This window comes from Dendrobates tinctorius, unplaced genomic scaffold (genome assembly GCF_039654945.1).
Source record: "Dendrobates tinctorius isolate UK_male_01 unplaced genomic scaffold, ASM3965494v1 ptg000020l, whole genome shotgun sequence".
NCBI classification, from domain to species: Eukaryota; Metazoa; Chordata; class Amphibia; order Anura; family Dendrobatidae; genus Dendrobates; species Dendrobates tinctorius.
In genome coordinates, this window is record NW_027361688.1 from 54,145,001 (window position 1) to 54,164,937 (window position 19,937).

The following is a 19,937-nucleotide window of genomic DNA, read 5'->3' on the forward strand; positions in this document are numbered from 1 at the left end:
GGCCTGCCTGCCTCCAAGGCTACGATAGGTCGCTGGATCAGAACTGCAATTTTGGAGCCTTACCGGGTTAAGAACAGAATGCCTCACCCTGGGATTGAGGCTCCCTCTACCTGAGCATTGGGAGCCTCCTGGGCGGTACACCATGAGGCATCCGCCTTACAACTTTGCAAAGCGGCAACCTGGTCTTCCATCTTCCATCCACACGTTTGTGAAATTTTACAAGGTCCATACCTATGCTTCGGCGGATGCCAGCCTAGGCAGAAGGATCTTGCAGGCGGCAGTGGTGAGTTCTCTGACCTGAATGGAATTTATTGCTCTTTCCCTCCCCAGGGACTGCTTTGGGACGTCCCATGGTTCCTGTGTCCCCAATGAAGCGATAGAGAAAACAGGATTTTGGTTGCTTACCGTAAAATCTGTTTCTCGGAACCTTCATTGGGGGACACAGCACCCTCCCATGTTTTACAACTTTTTTTCTTCAGTGTTACAGATGAGTTGTCTGTTTGTTCTTTCTATCTTGTTGCTTCTCCTACTGCTTTCTCACTTACTGATAAACTTGGTGCCAGTCGATGGGGTGTATACTGCAGAGGAGGAGCTAACTTTTTTTTTTATGTGCATAGTGTTAGCCGTCTAGTGGCAGCAGTGGTTCTTGTGTCCCCCAATGAAGCCTCCGAGAAACAGATTTTACAGTAGGCAACCAAAAATTCTGTTTTTCAAACTTGCACAATGGATAATATGAGAAAATGGGCCCTAGACCTTGTTATGAGCTATCATTGCATTCGGGAGAAATTGCATGTGTGATAAAAACTGCTGTTTGGGCACACGACAGGGCTTGGGAAGGCAAGAGCACATTAGATGTGCAAGGAAAAAAAATTCCTATAAAACACTGTTTCAGCACCAAAATTATAATTTCTACAATGGGTAATAGGAGAAAATAGACCCCATAATTTGTTTTGCAATGTTTACAGAACATGGCAGTAGCCCATATGTGGTTGTACACTACTGTTTGAGCACATGGCAGAGATCAGATGGGAATGAGCACTAATTGGCTTTTAGAATGCAGATTCTGTTTGAATAGATTGTAGGCTCCATTAGCCGAGCCCCTGAGGTGCCAGAATAGCAGTAAGCCAACAAGTGACCCCCGTATTGGAAACTTCACTGCTTAAGGAATTCATCTAGGGGTGTAGTGAGTATTTTGATCCCATAGATGCCTCACAGAATTTTAGAACGTTGGGATGAGGAAATATAACATTTAGTGGTAAAAATGTAATTTTTGCATTTGCAGTAAATTTGTTAGGTACACAAGGGTTAATAGGTGAAACTGGACCCCAAATTTATTGCGTAATTTCTCTGAAGGTAGTGATGCCCCATATATTGGCGAACCCTATGGTGAGGCCACACGTCAGGGCTGAAAAGGAAGAAGCTCTATTTGGCTTCTGGACCACAGATTTTGCTAGAATATCTTGCGGTCGACATTTGCGGAGTCCTGAATGTGTCAGAACAGCAGGAAAACCCCAAAAGTTACACCATTGTATAAATTGCATTTCTCAATGAATTCATCGACGGCTCTAGCAACTGTTTTGTAAGATCCACACCAGGCTTTATTCCGGAAAATTACAAATATGAATTCGCAATGACCTGGAGAGTCATAATGGTAGGTCAGTTTGTTTTAGCATTTGGTGAATTTTGCAATTTCACCGCACTTCGAATTTTTTTTTCCGTTTCCCAGTGCAAGGTATGTTAAAACCAATGGTGTAGTTCAAAAGTACTATTCATCCCACAAAAAACAGGCCCTCACATGGCCATGTTGACTGAAAATTTAAAAAGTTATGGCACTGGGAAGAAGGGGAGCAAAAAACAAACGCAAAGCAAAAATACCTCCGGGGGTTAAGGGGTTCAAAACTAGGATTCGCAGCTACTGAAATTATTTGCCCAGAAAACTTGGGGTACTGCTAGCTCATATTAGGACTGTAGTAAAAGTGGGTGGGATCTTCTTGAATGTGTGTAATGTCTCCTTCCCTAGTGGGTGTTTTCAAAAAGCTAAGTGATGATGAAGTTTAGGAACACAGTGTGTGGTACACTTTTGTTGGTGACTGGAAAAATGATACTGAGATTTGGTCTGTGACATACAGATGGTGTCGTCTCTTCCGGGCCAATCGAAATGGTCTGGGTGGCAAGCAGATTCTTTTTTTTTTTTTTTTTCATCATAGTGGCTTTTCACTAGTAAGTTTAATTTCAAGATGTCTGCAGACAGTCAATACTCTTTTAAAGGCACTCTGTCATCACAGAATGACTTCTGAAATCAAGTGCAGGCGCTTGGTGCATCATGAAGTGACCAAAGAATATAGTGCACCTTCCCACCTGCATGTTTTCCTTCTCTGTTCTTATCTGGCTCTGTGAATCCAAAGTGTCACTCAAAGAAGGTGGGGGAGAGATAGAAGGCAAGCAAGTGGGAAGGCACACAGAACAGTTTAATCACCCCACCGATTCCCACCGATTCACTGAGCGCCTGCAATTTGTCTAAACAGTCATTCTGTGCTGACAGTCCCTTTGACCCCTTCACCCCAAAGCCTATTTTCACCTTCCTGACCAGGCCAATTTTTCCAGTTCTGACCAATATCATCATGACCTATTAATTCAGTAACGCTTTAACATAGCGCCATGATTTTGAGACTAGCGGTTTCCAGCCAGCTAACGCTCGGCACGCTCATTGCTATCTAATTAACGCTGCTGGTGATTAAACTAAAGTAAATAATGACAACATTCAATAGCGCTTACGCAGGTGGTAAATGAAGTTAATAACAATAGTAATCATTAAAAATCTGAATAATACTAATGATACATTTTATTCACAGTGTAAAATCAAAAACAAACTGGATTCAGTAAGATGTGCGTTTTTTATTCATTCCAGCATCTAAACAAATTTCATAACGAAACATAAATTAAGTTAAAATTTCTCTGTAAACACAATTATTTGTACGTTTACCTTAGCGGAAGTGGCTGAATTACATAGAAAGGAAGTGCTGCGTGTGGTAATGTGGGGGAACGGAGCCTCCTGTGGTAATGTGGGGGGACGGAGCCTCGTGTGGTAATGTGGGGGGACGGAGCCTCGTGTGGTAATGTGGGGGGACGGAGCCTCGTGTGGTAATGTGGGGGGACGGAGCCTCGTGTGGTAATGTGCGGGAACGGAGCCTCGTGTGGTAATGTGCGGGGACGGAGCCTCGTGTAGTAATGTGGTGGGGGGCGGGATTATGTGTGGTAATGTGGTGGGGGGCGGGATTGTGTGCGGTAATGTGGTGGGGGGGTGGAATTGTGTGCGATGATGTGGTGAGGGGGCGGGATTGTGTGCAGTGATGTGGCGGGGGGGCGGGATTGTGTGCGGTGATGTGGTGGGGGAAAAAGAAAAAGGGTCCAGCTTTGCAAATTCAAGTCCAATTTATTGTTAAAAACAAGTCCAAAACAGAGCAAAAAATAGTGTGTTCACATGAGTAACAAGTAGTAGATTACGCATTTTGAACAATAGCTTGTTCTTTCTCAAAACTACTTCCCCTGGGTGTTACTGCAGTATATACTCTTTCCACCCAGTAAATTACAAACAAATGGTGTGAAGGGAGAAGTTAAAAAAAAAAAAAAAAAAAAAAAAAAAGGGGGGGGGGGGGGGGGAAAAGAGGGAAACGTGTGAAATATAAAAAATAATGTGACAAAGAAAAATACAATTTTTATGAAGAGAGGGGGGAGACAAAAAAGAAATTTTAAAATTTTTTTTTTAAAGTTTTTTTGTGTGCGTGCGTGTATATGTGTATATGTATATGTGTGTATATATATATATATATATATATATATATATATATATATATATATATATACACACTTATAGTAATAACATTATTACACACACACACACTTATAGTAATAACATTATTACACACACACACACACACACACTTATAGTAATAACATCAATAATGAAACATAATTTCTGTTCTGGCATTCAATCCTTTGGGAAAGCATGTATTTAGATAGAAAATCCAATATGCTTCGCGTGTTAGACGTTTTTTCAGATCTCCACCTCTTATATGTGGTGTTATTCTCTCAATGCCCATGACATGAAAAAATTCAGTACTTCTTCTTTGGCGTTCATTAATGAAGTGTCTGGATGCAGATGAGATGGAGCGATTAATACTGGAAGGAGATGTCAGTTATATGTTCAGATATGCGAGTCTTGAGCATGCGAGATGTGCAGCCCACATTTCTAAAGTTGCATTTGGAGCAGGCAATCACATATACTACATTTATACTATTGCAATTGATATATTGTTTTATTTTATGTTCATCACACTTATTACCATCAAAAAAGGAATGAACATTATTAGAATGTGCACATGTTCTGCATCTGGATGTACCGCAGCGGTAAAAACCGCAGCAGTGTAGCCATGTCCGAGATCCAGTTTTAGAGTTAAAAAAAACTAGTAGACACAATGTCTGATAAGGTGTAGGCTTTTTTAGCAACCACTCTGCAGCCGTTGGATAAAATGCTAGACAAGACCTCATCTTCAAATAGAATAGGTAGATGTTTTAAGATGAGTGCTTTAATGGTGTTAAACTGAGAACTTTATTGGATAGAGCAAACCATCTTTTATTCGGACTCCCATGACAGCACCACGAGAGAGGGGATCCGCCCTTTAGGAACAGGAAACCTACAGATACAAAAGGGCGGCACCTCTCCCACGCATCAGTTGGTTTCCTGTTCCTGAGGGGATGGGATCCTACAGAAGACCGGATCCCAGGACCGGCCGGCCGATACAGGTAGCGAGGGGGTCTCCTACCTCGGCCTAGTGCGGAACTCCTGGAAGACGCCACGGTGGCCCAGGATGGGTGGCACGGTGGTGGCGGATGCAGCAGGGAGCGGCGTCCGGAGGAGGTCCGTCTCCAGGGTAAGACCGCCGCCGGTGGGCTCCCGGCTCCTGCGGCGCAAGTGCGGTGGTAACGGGGCCGGCGCGGCTGCAGGGTGCTGAGACCGGGGAGCGCTGCATTCCGGAGTGCCCGGGCGTCCCGCGTGACTTCCGGTCACGTCGGGGTCGCGGTGACGTCAGGGGGCGGGCGGAGGAGGCGCTTCCGGGTCGGCGGCGCTACTACGCAGGCGCGAGAATCCAAGATGGCGGCACCCATCGTAAACGCCGATAAGCGTCGGCTCTCCGGCCGGGTGCGGCGCCAGCTGGAAAAGGGAGCCCTATTAAGGGGGGAGGGGCGCGGCAGGAATACTGCTGTCCGGAGGAGGGGTATATAGGCAGGACCCTGGCAGGGTGCCTTGCCTTGGACACATTATTGCGAGCAATAATGGAAAGCGAGCAGCAGCGACAAGCATCACTACCGCCCCTGGATGACCTTCGGCAGGGCAGGCAGAAAAAGAAAGAGTCCCGTGACAGTAAGGAACGTGCGGGACGAAGTGACCAGTCCACTCATAAAAGCTCCTCTAGGCAGACAGGAGCGTCGGCTGAGAAGAATCCCCCTCATTCTCCGGTACTTGATTGTGGCACTGGTAAGTGATCTTCGTGAAAGTTCACTCAGTGACGGGACCCCCCTTCTGTGTTTTATTTTAGGGGAAGAAGGCTACAAGTAAATCTAAACACAGGGAATGCGCACTCTGCGCATGCCCATTACCAGACTCATGCCCCAAGAAATTGTGCCCCCCCCTGTATTCAGCAGACAGTGGCGGAAGAGTCGCCCGCGGTATTGGCGAGTTTAAGGTACATAGTCAGGGCAGAAATGAAAGAGACCCTAAAATCTTTGTCCCAGCCGGAAAGTCTAAGGGGCGGGGTCCCGGTGGAGTCCGATTCCTTGGCAGAATGGAGGAGAAGTAGAGACTCCCAGGCGTCATCTCCCTCGTCCTCAGGAGAAGAGGACTCTGGGCAGTTTTGTTTGCCACTTGACCGGGTAGATAAGCTGGTCAAAGCAGTCAGAGGGACAATGCAAGTGGAGGAGCCTAAGCCCCAGTTATCCATGCAGGATGTCATGTTCGGGGGGCTGGAGCAGAGGAAGCGTAGAGTCTTCCCATTAAATCAGAAAATCCAGGATCTGATCCACAGAGAGTGGAAAAATCCGGATAGAAGAGGGTCGCTACCACCAGCCCTCAAACGCAGATATCCCTTCAACGATCCGGCAGTGAGTACTTGGGACAAAGCCCCCAAATTAGATGCAGCCATTGCGAAGGCATCGAAAAAATCCTCGCTACCCTTTGAGGACATGGGATCCCTTAAAGATCCCCTCTACAGGAAGGCAGATACCTTCCTTAAGAATGCCTGGGAAATGGCGGCCGGGTCCTTAAGACCAGCAGTGGCATCAACATGCACGGCCAGGTCCATGATGGTCTGGTTGGACCAGTTGGAGTCACAATTAAAACAGGGTACGTCGAGGCAAACAATTCTGGGGGCTCTACCAACAATCTAAGAGGGAGCAGCATTCCTAGCGGATGTAGTAAGAATGGCCGCCAGGGCAGCAGGTCTCTCTAATGCGGCTCGTAGAGCCCTGTGGCTAAAGTGCTGGCAGGGAGACATTCAGTCCAGAGCAAAGCTCTGTGCTATTCCGTGTGAAGGTGAATATTTGTTCGGCGCAGTCCTGGACGAACTGCTTGAGAAGGCTGGGGACGACAAGAAAAAATTCCCAAATCTCTGGTCTGCGTCCTACCGACGTCCATTTGGTAGAAGGAGATTCGGTCAGGGGAGAAGGCGCAATTCTTCGCTTATTAGAGACCGTCCCAGATGGGAAGATAGAAGAAGAGGTACGGGCTACATGTTCAGACGCTCGTCGAGAGATCAAAAGAGACAGAATCAATGACTAGTAATTCCTGTGGGGGCTAGACTGTCATCCATCCTCCCGGCATGGTTACAGATTACAAATAGTGACTGGGTGCGCTAGGTAATATCCACTGGGCTTAGATTGGAGTTTACTCAGGTCCCGCGGAATACCTTTAATCTAACTCCTTTAAGATCTTCACCCCTCGAACAAGCAGCGTTAGAAGCGGAGGTCTTGAGCCTTTGCCAGAAAAACGTCCTGATAGAGGTTCCAGAATCTGAAAAAGGAAGAGGGTTCTACTCTCCCTTATTCCTAATTCAAAAACCTGATAAAACATTTAGGACGATTATTAATTTACGTTTCCTTAATCAGTTTTTGGTTAATCGTACTTTTAAGATGGAGTCCATCAATACAACAATAAAAATATTGTTTAAAGGGTGTTTTATGGCAGTCATAGATTTGAAAGATGCGTACTATCATGTACCAATCCATGCAGATTTCCAGCAGTACCTGAGAGTGGCGGTTTCAGTAGACGGCACAGTCCGTCATTATCAGTATAGAGCCCTTCCCTTTGGTCTCTCAGCGGCACCCCAGGTTTTTACGAAAATAGTGGCTGAGGTTATGGCTCAATTACGGGAAGTGGACATCTTAATTGTTCCATATTTAGATGATTTTTTGATTGTGGGAAAATCGGTGGGCCATTGTATATCCCAGATAGAAAGAGCTAAATCCAGGTTAGAAAACCTCGGATGGATATTAAACTACGAGAAATCCCGACTCCAGCCCTTAAAGATACAGAAGTTTCTAGGCTTACTATTAAATTCAGAAACTCAGCAGTGTCTATTGCCATTAGATAAATTACAAAAGATACAGCAGCAGGTTCTTCGGGGGATTGATAATCCTTCTATAACCCTCAGACAGGCCGTGTCCCTGTTAGGCTCTCTAACCTCATGCATCCCAGCAGTCAGGTGGGCACAATTCCATACTAGAGCCCTTCAGAAGGACGTCCTGGTTTATAGCAGGGCCTTGAAAGGCTCCTTACAGGGTCGAGTGTTGCTAAACCCCTCAGCTGTTACATCGCTTAGATGGTGGCTCGATGACGAGAACCTAGCCTCAGGGGTGCCCTGGATAACGCAGATAACCCGTATTATAACCACAGACGCTAGTCCCTTCGGTTGGGGGGCCCATATGGGGGACATAGTGGTACAGGGACATTGGATGAGATTTCATCATCCGAATCCCAATCAGAGAGAGCTATTGGCGATAGAGCGGGCAGTCAAAAAACTCATTATGTACCTACAGGGCCATCACGTGAGGATACTATCGGACAACCAGGTAGCGGTAGCGGTAGCATATGTCAACCACCAAGGTGGAACCCGCTCCGACACCCTGATGCGGATAACAGAACGTCTCCTTCAGATAGCAGAGGAAAGTTTTCTATCTTTAACGGCCCTCCACATCAGAGGAAAGGACAACGTGAAGGCAGACTTTCTAAGCCGCAAGGCTCTAAATCAAGGAGAATGGGCTTTGAACAGGGATATTTACCACCAGGTTGTCCGCAGATGGGGTCAGCCAGAGGTAGACCTCTTTGCCACCAGAGAAAACAGGAAAGAAGTGGATGCCCTCCTGATAAGATGGAACTTTTCTCTGGCATACGCCTTCCCACCATTAAATCTTCTACCTCTGGTAGTAAGGAAGATCAGGGAAGATCGGGCAAGAGTCATATTAATTGCCCCCTTTTGGCCCAGGAGGACCTGGTTCGCATGGTTGAGGACCATGTCTGTATGCGATCCCTGGGTACTGCCAGACCTTCTGGATCTCCTCTACCAGGGGCCAATCAGCCACCCGCAAGTAGCGGGACTCCATTTGACGGCGTGGTGTTTGAGAGGACACTATTAAAGGATAGAGGGTTCTCCAAGAATTTAATTGATACCCTCCTAAAAAGCAGAAAACTAACTACCACTAACATTTATGCTAGGACCTGGAACCAATTCCTGTCCACCTTTCAGTTTGATGTCAGAGACGGAATTCCCACGAAACATATTCTGGAGTTTCTCCAGAAGGGTCTTGAATTGGGTCTCTCCACAAGTACATTAAAAGTACAGGTTTCAGCCTTAGGAGCCTTGTTTGCATGTGATATTGCCAATAACTATTGGGTAGCAAGGTTCATCAAAGCGGCGGCTAGATCGAGACCCATACACAAAGACAGATGTGTACCTTGGGACTTAAACTTAGTCCTTACAGCCATGACAGAAAGTCCTTTTGAACCTTTGGATTCTGCCTCATTAAAGATTATATCTCTTAAGGCAGCATTTCTGGTAGCGATAACATCCGCACGTAGAGTGAGCGACATACAGGCACTTTCTAGATTGCCCCCTTACACAGAGTTCTTACAGGATAGAGTGATCCTAAGGCCAGATCCAGCATACCTTCCCAAGGTAGCATCACAATTTCACAGGACACAAGAGATAGTTCTGCCTTCCTTCCTCCCTAATCCGACCAACCTTAAGGAGCAAAAACTTCAGGCATTAGATATTAGGAGATGCTTACTTAAATATTTAGCAGCAACGGATCCTTGGAAGAAGGAGAATGCATTATTCCTATCCTTCCAAGGTCCCAGGAAAGGTTGTAGGGTATTGAAACGCACATTAGCAAGGTGGATTAGGGAGGCTATCTCTCTTGCCTACACAGCAGGTGGAGGTCCGGCTCCGCAGAACCTGAAGGAGCATTCCACTCGTGCCATGGCATCATCTTGGGCAGAAAGATCCGGAGTGTCAATTGATCAGATATGTAAGGCGGCCACCTTCTCCTTCCACCTTTTTTAACTACTATCGGTTAGACATGGGTGCCTCCTCAGATCTCACTTTTGGGCTAAGGGTGCTGCAGGCTGTAGTCCCTCCCTAAATTAATTTTACATCTCTGTAATTCTCTCGTGGTGCTGTCATGGGAGTCTGAATAAAGTATTAAGTTACGTACCGGTAACGGTATTTTTCGGAGGCCCATGACAGCACCCTTGGTTCCCTCCCTTGTTCACATATAGGGGTGCACTCCTTTAGAAGATTGTCCACAATTTACGGTATGAGGGAGATGGTACAAAATATTTCTGGTAAATAGGGTAGATAGGTTGTATATATTATATGTTGTGTACTAACCATGGTAGCCTCTCAAGCTCTGTAATCCAACTGATGCATGGGAGAGGTGCCGCCCTTTTGTATCTGTAGGTTTCCTGTTCCTAAAGGGCGGATCCCCTCTCTCGTGGTGCTGTCATGGGCCTCCGAAAAATACCGTTACCGGTACGTAACTTAATACTATCTGAGCCTTGTGTGGTAATGTGTGGGGACGGAGCCTCGTGTGGTAATGTGGAGGGGGGCGGGATTATGTGTGGTAATGTGGGGGGGCGGGATTGTGTGCGGTAATGTGGTGGGGGGGCGGGATTGTGTGCGGTAATGTGGTGGGGGGCCGGGATTGTGTGCGGTAATGTGGTGGGGGGCCGGGATTGTGTGCGGTAATGTGGTGGGGGGCCGGGATTGTGTGCGGTAATGTGGTGGGGGGCCGGGATTGTGTGCGGTAATGTGGTGGGGGGCCGGGATTGTGTGCGGTAATGTGGTGGGGGGCCGGGATTGTGTGCGGTGATGTGCTGGGGGGGCGGGATTGTGTGCGGTGATAGGGGGGCCGAATTGTGTGCGGTGATGTGGGGGGGGGCCGAATTGTGTGCGGTGATGTGGTGGGGGGGGCCGGATTGTGTGCGGTGATGTGCTGGGGGGGCGGGATTGTGTGCGGTGATGGGGGGGCCGAATTGTGTGCGGTGATGTGGGGGGGGGGGCCGAATTGTGTGCGGTGATGTGGTGGGGGGGCCGGATTGTGTGCGGTGATGTGGTGGGCGGAGCTACTGTGCAGGGGTGGGACTAGCGAGTAATCACGATGCTATATATATATATATATATATATATATATATATATATATATATATATATATATATATATATATATATAATACACACACACACACACAGATATAATATATAGATTGTTTTTTCCTGACATGTTGTACTTTATAAATTTAGGTAGATAAGATTTGAGTTTATGAAAATCTTGAAAATTTGGCAACAAAAAATACAACATTTTGCAATTTTCAGACTTTGATATGTTATGCCATTAAACCATGGTTATATCACACAAAATAGTTCATAACATTTTACACATGTACTTTACAAAAGCATCCTTTTTACATCTTTTTCTTTTTGCAAAGTTTTTTCATCAAAATTTACAAAACCAATTTTTTTTATGGACCACATCTTTTTTTAAAGTGACTTTGAGGGGCCTATATGACAGAAAATACCCAAAAGTGACACCATTTGAAAAATTCCTCCCTTCAAAATGCTTTAAACCACATTCAAGTTTATTAATCCTTTAGGTGATTCACAGTAATTAAAGCACTACAGAAAGTAAAAATGGGGGAAAAAAATTATTACAAAAATTTTGGTTCATCTCCAGATTTTTCATTTTCATAATTGTAACAGGAAAAAATGCCTGCACAACATTAAGAAGGATTTTTCCAGCGTCTCCAGGAGATAAAATAATAATTGCTTTATTGAGAATATAAAATCTTCATACCATCAGGTAAAAACGACATAAAGAGGCGTATGGAGGGGAGCAATTTTCTACGCGTTTCACCCTGAAAGGGCTTAATCATGGAATGCCCCCCAAAATATGTGCAATTCTCTTGAGTACGCCCATACCCCATATGTGTTGAAAAACTACTGTTTGTGCGCACGTCAGAGCTCTGGAGGGAAGGAGCACCTTTTGATTTTAGAGCTCAAAATTGGCTGGAATAGATGTTGGACACCATGTCGTGTTTGCAGAGCCCCTGATGTCCCTAAACTGTGGAAGCCCCCCATTAGTGACCCCATTTTACAAACTATACCCCTCATGGAATTTATTTTGATATGTGGTGAGCACCTTGAATGGACGCTTCAATGAATTTTATAGCTGTGAAAATGAAAATTTTTCCCACAAAAATGTTGCTTTTGCCCCAAATTTTTTATTTCCACAAGGGTGACATGAGAAAATGAACCCCAAAATGTATTGTGAAATTTCCCTTGAGGACACTGATACCTCCTATGTGGTGGGAAACTACTGTTTGGGCACACTGCCGAGCACCAAAAGGAAGGAGTGACGTTTTGGAGCACAGACTTCGATGGAATTGTTTGCAGGCGTCATGCAACATTTGCAGAGCCCTTGAGGTGCCAAAACCTCAGAAATCTCCCACAAGTGATCCTATGTTGGAATTGATCTAGGGTTCTATTGAGATATAGTTTTATATCTGGTTTCCTTGTTATGTGAATTTTATTATCTGGTGGCATATGTAAGTTGTGTAGAGTATATTAGTTTTGCATATATAAATTATATGGAGCACATCAGGTTAGCATAGGTAAGTTGTGTAGAGTACATCAAGTAATGCAATAAATTAGAGTAAATCAGAAATTTAGTAAGCCATGGATGAGTGATCCACTTTGAAACAGCATTTTATGCACAGGTCAGGTGTCACAGTGAAAAATGTTTTTTCTTTCCTTTCTGTAACACACTTTGCACCCTTCTGCAACCTTCCTCTTTGCAGTTTGAGGGATCTCGCCTGGGACATGTTGTCCTGGTACTTCATGCACACCTTCAGTTCAAGAGTACTGGGTCCTTCCCCTTTCTGACTTCCATATATCACTGCCTGCTGAATCTGAATGTGCTGGTCTGGCCTGCAGATTGTTTGAGTTATGCATTACCATCTGTATGTTGTGCACAGCCAGCTTTTTGTACCACACCTTGGCTTTCTCCATGACACTGTAGGGTTGGAGGACTAGATCAGAGAGATCAACTCCCCCATGTTCTTATTGGTACCCCAGTGCATACTCAGGTTTGAGGACCTGTGTAGATTTAACTCGTAGAGAGGGTGGGGGTGCTGCCTTTACCATGTATTGTGGTCAAGAAAAGGACATTCCTCGTCCTCATACTTGACTATCAGAATGTTGTCACTACATTAGGCTCTGCTCTTGCCCCTTCCGAGCAGCTGCCCAGATAGCGAATTAGGGAGGCCTCTCTGTTTTTTTGCACAGTATCACATGCTGCGGTAGCTCTGGCCGAGAGTAAGTTGAAGAGTGCGATTCTTGTGAGGAGATCAACCGGATGCCGATCAGTGATATGCATTACAGATCAGCGACTACAATACGCATGCTCAGGGGAAAATAAAATGGACAGGAAAAAAAATGTCCTAAGCCAAAAGTGAGCACGCATGCCAATCAGTGATGTGTGTCACTGATCATCACTCAGCGGCTGCAGGACGCACTCACAAAAGTGGTGCAAAAGAAAAAAAATTCCTAAAATCGTGTAATCAAGTACTTATCAGCGCTCAGCAACAGAAGGGGGGGTTGGAAATGGGTTAGGGGGAAGGAGAGAGATTGGTGTGAATTTGATAAAAAAAAATAATGAAACCAGTCAACAATCTTCTATTTTTCAGTTGGCAGCAGCAGAAGTGGTGGCACTGTCTAAAATAGCCTGTGGCACCACAAGTCACAGCAGATCTGCAGCACAATGTCCATGCTTCAGATGTCTCCAAACTGCTGTTATAGCACTGATCATAGCTGGACATCAATATTTCAGACAATTTAATTTGCTGAAACATTGAAATTGATGTGATTGTCTGTTCAGAATTGTATGGACAAACCCAACCATCATAGGTGGGGTGTGGCGACGAATCGTGGAGCCATGCTGTCAGGTACAGCAGGCATCTTCATGCAGTCACCATGTCTTCAGACACTGTGGCTGCATGATCGCCATGATGTAACTGTGCATCATTGGTGGGGAATGGGTTCGTATAGGTATGTCAAATGTCGTAAAGGGGTTAATGGATGTACTTGTTAATGGGCTGCATGGGCCATTTCCCCTTGAAAAGTTATATCTTAGACTTTATGGAAAAACATAAAATATGCATAAGCATTAACAAGCAGGTAATTGCAACTTACCTACCTTTTGTGCGCGACACCTTTCTTCCCTGGCACAGAGCGGTCATAGACCGCTCCTGTCGGGGATTCGGTCACATCTGCTTGCGCGACAGGGCGTAACTTCCAATATCATTCTGATTGGCAGCCAGCTCCCTCAGGCAGCGGGGATCTGGCTATCAATCAGAATCTCAGACTGTAAGCTTGCGAGCAGGGCCCTCATTCCTCTTGGTTATGATCTATGTGATTATTGTTATGCTGTAATGTCTATCATCTGTTCAAGTCCTCTCTGAAATGTAAAGTGCTGCGGAATATGTTGGTGCTATAGAAATAAAATTTATTATTATAACATCGGAAACTCCTTCGACATAGCAGAGCGGAAAAGAAGCCACCGTTCTGTAGACGTGATGTCAGCAGAGACTTCTGAATTCCTGGCAGAAGCTGTCTGTGACCACTCTGTGCCAGGGAAGAAAGATGCCGCACACCAACAGGCAGGTAAATTGCAATTACCTACCTGTTGGTGCTTAGGTACATTCTTTGTTTTCTATAATGTCCCAGATATGCACTTTAATCCATTTTAATCCATCAAGAATTAAGTAGGTAAATATCTGGAGCTGATTCCATGTGTTACATTTGCATTTGGAAGCCGCACTGTGAACCCACAACATGCAGTCAAAGAAGCACTCAATGGAAGAGGAAGAAAAAAGAGAGAGCAGAAATGTTAGGAGTGGCCAAATCAACAGTTTGGTACACACTGCAAAAAAAGAACACACTGGTGATCTTGGGAACTGAAAATGGCCTTGACATTTATGGAATCAACCGTGATAATGATCGCAGAGTCTATTGTATGGTGAAGAAAAACCCTGTCACAATATCCAGCTAAGCTAAGGCTAAAGATAGAGGATTCATAACTGGCTCAGTGATCATACTCAAGGAGTGGTAATAAAAGGTTGCACAGCCAATTGAAAGAGTGTTTCAAGTGGGGTACAACAAGGCTCTGTCCTGGCTCCAGTGTTGTTCAACATTTTTATAAATGATCTAGATAAGGGAAATGAAGGTAAACTAATTAAATTTAGAGACAATGGAAAGCTAGGAGTGATGGCTAACACTAGAGTAGAAGAGGGAGGATTCCCAAGAATCTAGTAAAGCTTAAACAATGGGCAGCGACTTATAATAGTATGGTATCTACAGAATGGGAGTAATAGAACTAAGTAACAGCACATGTGAAAAAGACTTGTATATAGTATACTAATCGATCACAGACTGCACACGAGTCAACAGTGTGACGCAGCAGTGGAAAAGGCAAACGCAGTTCTAGGTTGTATTAAGAGAAGGATAGAGTTTAGTTCACGTGAATTAACTATCCCCTCTACTCCTCTTTGGTCAGACCTCAGCTGGAATATTGTGTCCAGTTTTGGGCATCACAACAGACATTGAAAACTGGAGCAAGGTAAAAGAAGAGCAACCAGGTTAATGAGCAGATTGCAAAGTATGTCCTATGAGGAATGGCTAAAGTATCTAGGAATGTTTAAAAAAAAAAAAAAAAAAAGCTTCGTGGAGACGTAACCGCTGTCTCCAAATAGCTAAATGGATGTCACAGTGTACTTGCTTGTCATTTGCAAATGGAAATACAAGAAGCAATGGAATGAAACTGAGGGAGAAGATACAGATTAGATATTAGAAAAAACTGTTTAATAGTGAGGCTGATCAATGGGTGGAACAGGCTGCCAAGAGAGGTGGCAAGTTCTCCTTCAATGGAAGTCTTCAAACAGATCTGGACAGACATCTGTCCTAGATGGTTTAGTGGATCCTGCATTGAGCAGGGGGTTAGACATGATGAACCTGGAGGTCCCTTCCAACTCTAACATTCTATGATTCAAGTGAACAACACTCTCCTGGAAGTAGGTGTTTCTGTATCTAAAGCCCCCGTCTCACAAAATCGGTGACGCAACAGCGATCTCGCCTGCGATCTCGTTACGTGTGACACTTAGCAGCGACCAGGCCCCTGCTGTGATATCGCTGATCGTGCTCGAATGTCCTGGGCTGTTTTTTGATCGCTGGTGTCCCGCAGGCCAGCATGCATCGCTGTGTCTGACAGGGACAACGACGACCGACCTCAATACTACAGGTCTGAGAGACAGGGTCCCAACGACCGTCGTATCGTTTCGTATCATTGCTGCGTCGCTGGTGAGATCTGACTGTTTGACATCTCACCAGCGACTACGTAGCGACGCACCAGCGATCCCTACTAGGTCATATCGTTGTCGGGATCGCTGTTGCATCGCCAAGTGTGACGGTACCCTTAGACTACCATAAACAGAAGACATCATGAAAGCAAATACAGAGGGCTCACCACAAGGTGAAAACCCTTTATCAACCTTAAAAGTAAACCAGATTAGACTTTGACCAAAATTTTTAAAACATCTAAACAAACCAGCCCAGTTCTGTAAAAAGCATTCCGTAGACAGGTGAAACGAAGATCAACCTGTAATGATGTGAAGAAGAAAATATGGAGAAGACCTTGAACAGCACAGCACATCCTCTGTAAAACATGGTGGAGGCAGTGTGATGGTATGAGCATGCATGGCTGCCAATGACATTTGGTCACTAGTGTTTTATTCATCATGTGACTGAAGATAGAAGCAGACGGATGAATTCTGACGTGTGCAGGGCTATACTTTTCTGCTTAGATTAAACCCAATGCAGCAAGGCTGATTGGACGGCACATCACAGTCCAGACGGACCCCTCACCCAAAACATGCTGTGAAAGCAACCCAGGAGTTTAAGGCAAAGAAATGGAATATTCTACAATGGCCGAGTCAAGTCACAAGATCTCAACCCCATCAAGCAGCATTTCACATTCTTAAGACAGAACTTCAAGTGTAACTGTTGTTTTTATTTCACAAATCAATAGTACACATGAATATAAGTCACTTTGTAAAATATATGATAAGAAAAATGCTTCTTCCTCTGTCAGAATTGATCAGTCATGTTCAATATTCTCAATTCTGAGCTACAATCTATAGTTAGTGAAAACAGACTCTGCCATTACTGAGCTAGGAGATGGCAGCTGCTATTGATGAGATGCTGTGTACCTAGGCGGGTGAGGGCGGACTATAAAGAATTGTTTATTTTATTTTTTCTAGATATGAAGTAGAATCTGTTTCAAAATCCATGTAAAAAAAATGTGTGAAAATTTTCTAATACTGCATCACATTGGGGTACTTTATTATCAATTGTAATTATTATGTGTCAATAAAATGTTTTTCAGATATCACCCACGGGTTCTCTATATAGACATTGACATTCATCATGGAGATGGCGTGCAGGAAGCATTTTACCTCACTGACCGTGTTATGACTGTCTCTTTTCACAAATATGGAAACTATTTTTTTCCTGGCACAGGTAAGGCAACCATGATAGGGTATGACGGGGAGTGAAAGCAGAGGGGCGACACAAATTAAAAATTCCATAGAAAGAGCTAAATATAGATCCGAATGAAGAAAACTTAACCGATGTCTCAGAGTATACATGATTGAGCATCCATGATATCTGAGATTATATCTGAAACCATACAGAACATTTAAACTATAAGCTTGAATGCAAGCCACAATACTAAATATTGTCATTGGAGCTGTGCTTTTTGGGGGGGGGGGTTTAAAAGCATAGCTAATTCATCAAAATTCAGTGTTTGAAAGCAGCTTTCAAGAGGATCTTTCATCAAATTGTTCCTGTTTAACAGGACACTGAATGTGATAGTGGCTGCAGAGTGGGCTAAAATGTTTTGTTTTTTTTTTTTGTTTTTTTGTGTTTTTAATTTGGCCTCTCCCTTGCGGAAATTTTAGATATCAACGTATTTGGCACCCAATGAGTTAAACAACTTATCGAACAGTTTCACCTTGAGCATGTACTTCTCCCTTTACGATGCTGACCAATCATAAGCAGGTGGCAACACGCAAAGGAAAAAAAAGCACGCTGAAGCTTAGAGCGCATTTCTCAGTAAGTGTTATGTAGTGACACAGCTCTGATCTCCTGGTCCAAACTCTATTATGATTAAAAAGCACAGATGACTCACACCTTTCAGATAAGGCCCCTGTAAGTGGTAGGCCAGCACAGTTGAGTTTAGCTGTGACACATTACAAACCCTTCTATCAACTCTCCCCCTTTCATAGCTCTGTCACTTCTGCTGTACTACCCCTCTTTCACATTGCCTGTGCAGTGATGAGAACTCTGTTTCAGTATTAGCGCTCATTCAGACATCAGTGATTTTTAATCAGTGTTTGAATGCCAAAACCAGGAGTGGAACACTATAATTGAAAGATTGACACTTGTTCTGTGTTTTGGAGACGCTCCTGGTTTTTACAAACAAGCACTAATGAAAAATCACTGATGTCTAAATGAGCCCTCACACTTAGGTCAGTTGTGCTCAACTTGTAATCTCTTCCGTGAGAGCAGAGCAGGCTGTCATATCTCTCACTAGTAGTCCAGAACAGACTGCTTCTCTGTGAGAGACAATGACAGCCTGATCTCACTGGAGAGTGCTAGCAAGTTATTTGCGCACAACAGACATTAGTGTGATTACTGACATACTTGGCAAACTGGAGACCTGATAGACTGGTTTGTAATGTGACGTGGCTAAATTCAGCTGCACTGCCCCTTCACACACACTAACTTATGGAGGAGGCTAGACCAGGAGATTAGAGCTGTATCATTGCATATCACACACTGAGAAACCTGATGTAAGCTATGGGAGCTTGTGTTCTTCTTTTCTTTCAGTATTGCTGTTTGCTTAAATTGGTAATCAACTAACCGGGGGAGAAGTAACTGTCAGGCTTTTTGTTTTTAGTCCAAGTCGGTGTTAACTTATTAAGTGCTAAATAATAATACCTTATATGCTCAAGTATAAGCCGAACCAAATATAAGCCAAGGCATCTAATTTTGCCTCACAAAACTGGGTAAGTTTGTTGACTCAAGTATAAGCCGGGTATGCATTGTCCCCTCATCCCTATCCTTGTATGCATGGCTCCCCAATTGCTGTCCTGGTATACGTGGCTCCCCCTGTCTTGGTGTGCATGGCTCCCCAGTCCCTGCCCTTGTATGCATGGCTCCCCAGTCCCTGCCCTTGTATGCATGGCTCCCCAGTCCCTGCCCTTGTATGCATGGCTCCCCAGTCCCTGCCCTTGTATGCATGGCTCCCCAGTCCCTGCCCTTGTATGCATGGCTCCCCAGTCCCTGCCCTTGTATGCATGGCTCCCCAGTCCCTGCCCTTGTATGCATGACTCCCCAGTACCTGTCCTTGTATGCATGACTCCCCCATCGCTGTCCTTGTATGCATGGCCCCTTATCCTCTATCCTTGTATGCATGTTTCCGATTAAAAAACAAACATTCTACTCGCTTTCCTGCATGCCTCGATGCATCTCGTTCCGGCTCCCGCAGCTGCTCCTGTGGAGCGACCACAAGACATATGCTCATTAAGGTAATGATTATTCACTCCACACCTATGGGAGTGGAGAGGCGTGCATATTTATTACCTTAATGAGCGGGGCCATGTGAAATGGAAATGCTTCTGGCGCCGGAACCAACAAGATGCAGCAAGGGCGCCGCAGGAAGGTGAGTAGGATGTCTTCTGGAAGCCGGCGGCTGCGAGTGTCACTTTTGGCGATATAAGAGAAATTAATATTCATTTCTCTTTAGCTGCGGGTGCATTTACAGCCGCAGCCGCCGGCTTCTGCCTCTTGTGACCCACTTCGCCGCCGCTCCCCCTCCGGCCCTCTGGGACAATTGATTCGTGTATAAGCCGAGGGGGTCGTATGCGGCACAAAAAAAGTGCTGAAAAATTCAGCTTATATACGGTACTTTCATTGCTGATATCACCATAATGGAGAGGCGAAATTAAAAACTTTTTCTCATTCCCTTTACTTGCTAATTTTGGCAGGCATATCTGATTTCTGGAATTCATTCCAGTCTACCCAAGTCTCACAGCATCAATCACAGTCAGTGGGGGATTGGGCAATCAAATGTTCCATCCTATTTAGAAGGGATACTTCAGAGAAACACTCATCCAGAGTAGGTGGAGAAGTACTCTTCCAGTGACTAGGAATGTTAGGGTGTGCACACACGTTGCGGATTCTGCTGCGGATCCGGCCCCGTTTCTGCTGCAG

At 44.8% G+C, this 19,937-nt stretch overlaps 1 protein-coding gene across 2 annotated transcripts in view; it reads left to right on the plus strand.

Moving 5' to 3' along the window:
• HDAC3 (histone deacetylase 3) overlaps positions 1 to 19,937 on the plus strand; it is a 91,918-nt gene that overhangs the window by 55,213 nt on the left and 16,768 nt on the right. For both annotated transcript variants that reach the window (XM_073568051.1, XM_073568052.1), the window contains one exon: positions 17,047 to 17,180. In XM_073568051.1, coding sequence (XP_073424152.1) covers positions 17,047 to 17,180 — 134 coding nt within the window. The remainder of the gene's footprint in view (positions 1 to 17,046; positions 17,181 to 19,937) is intronic.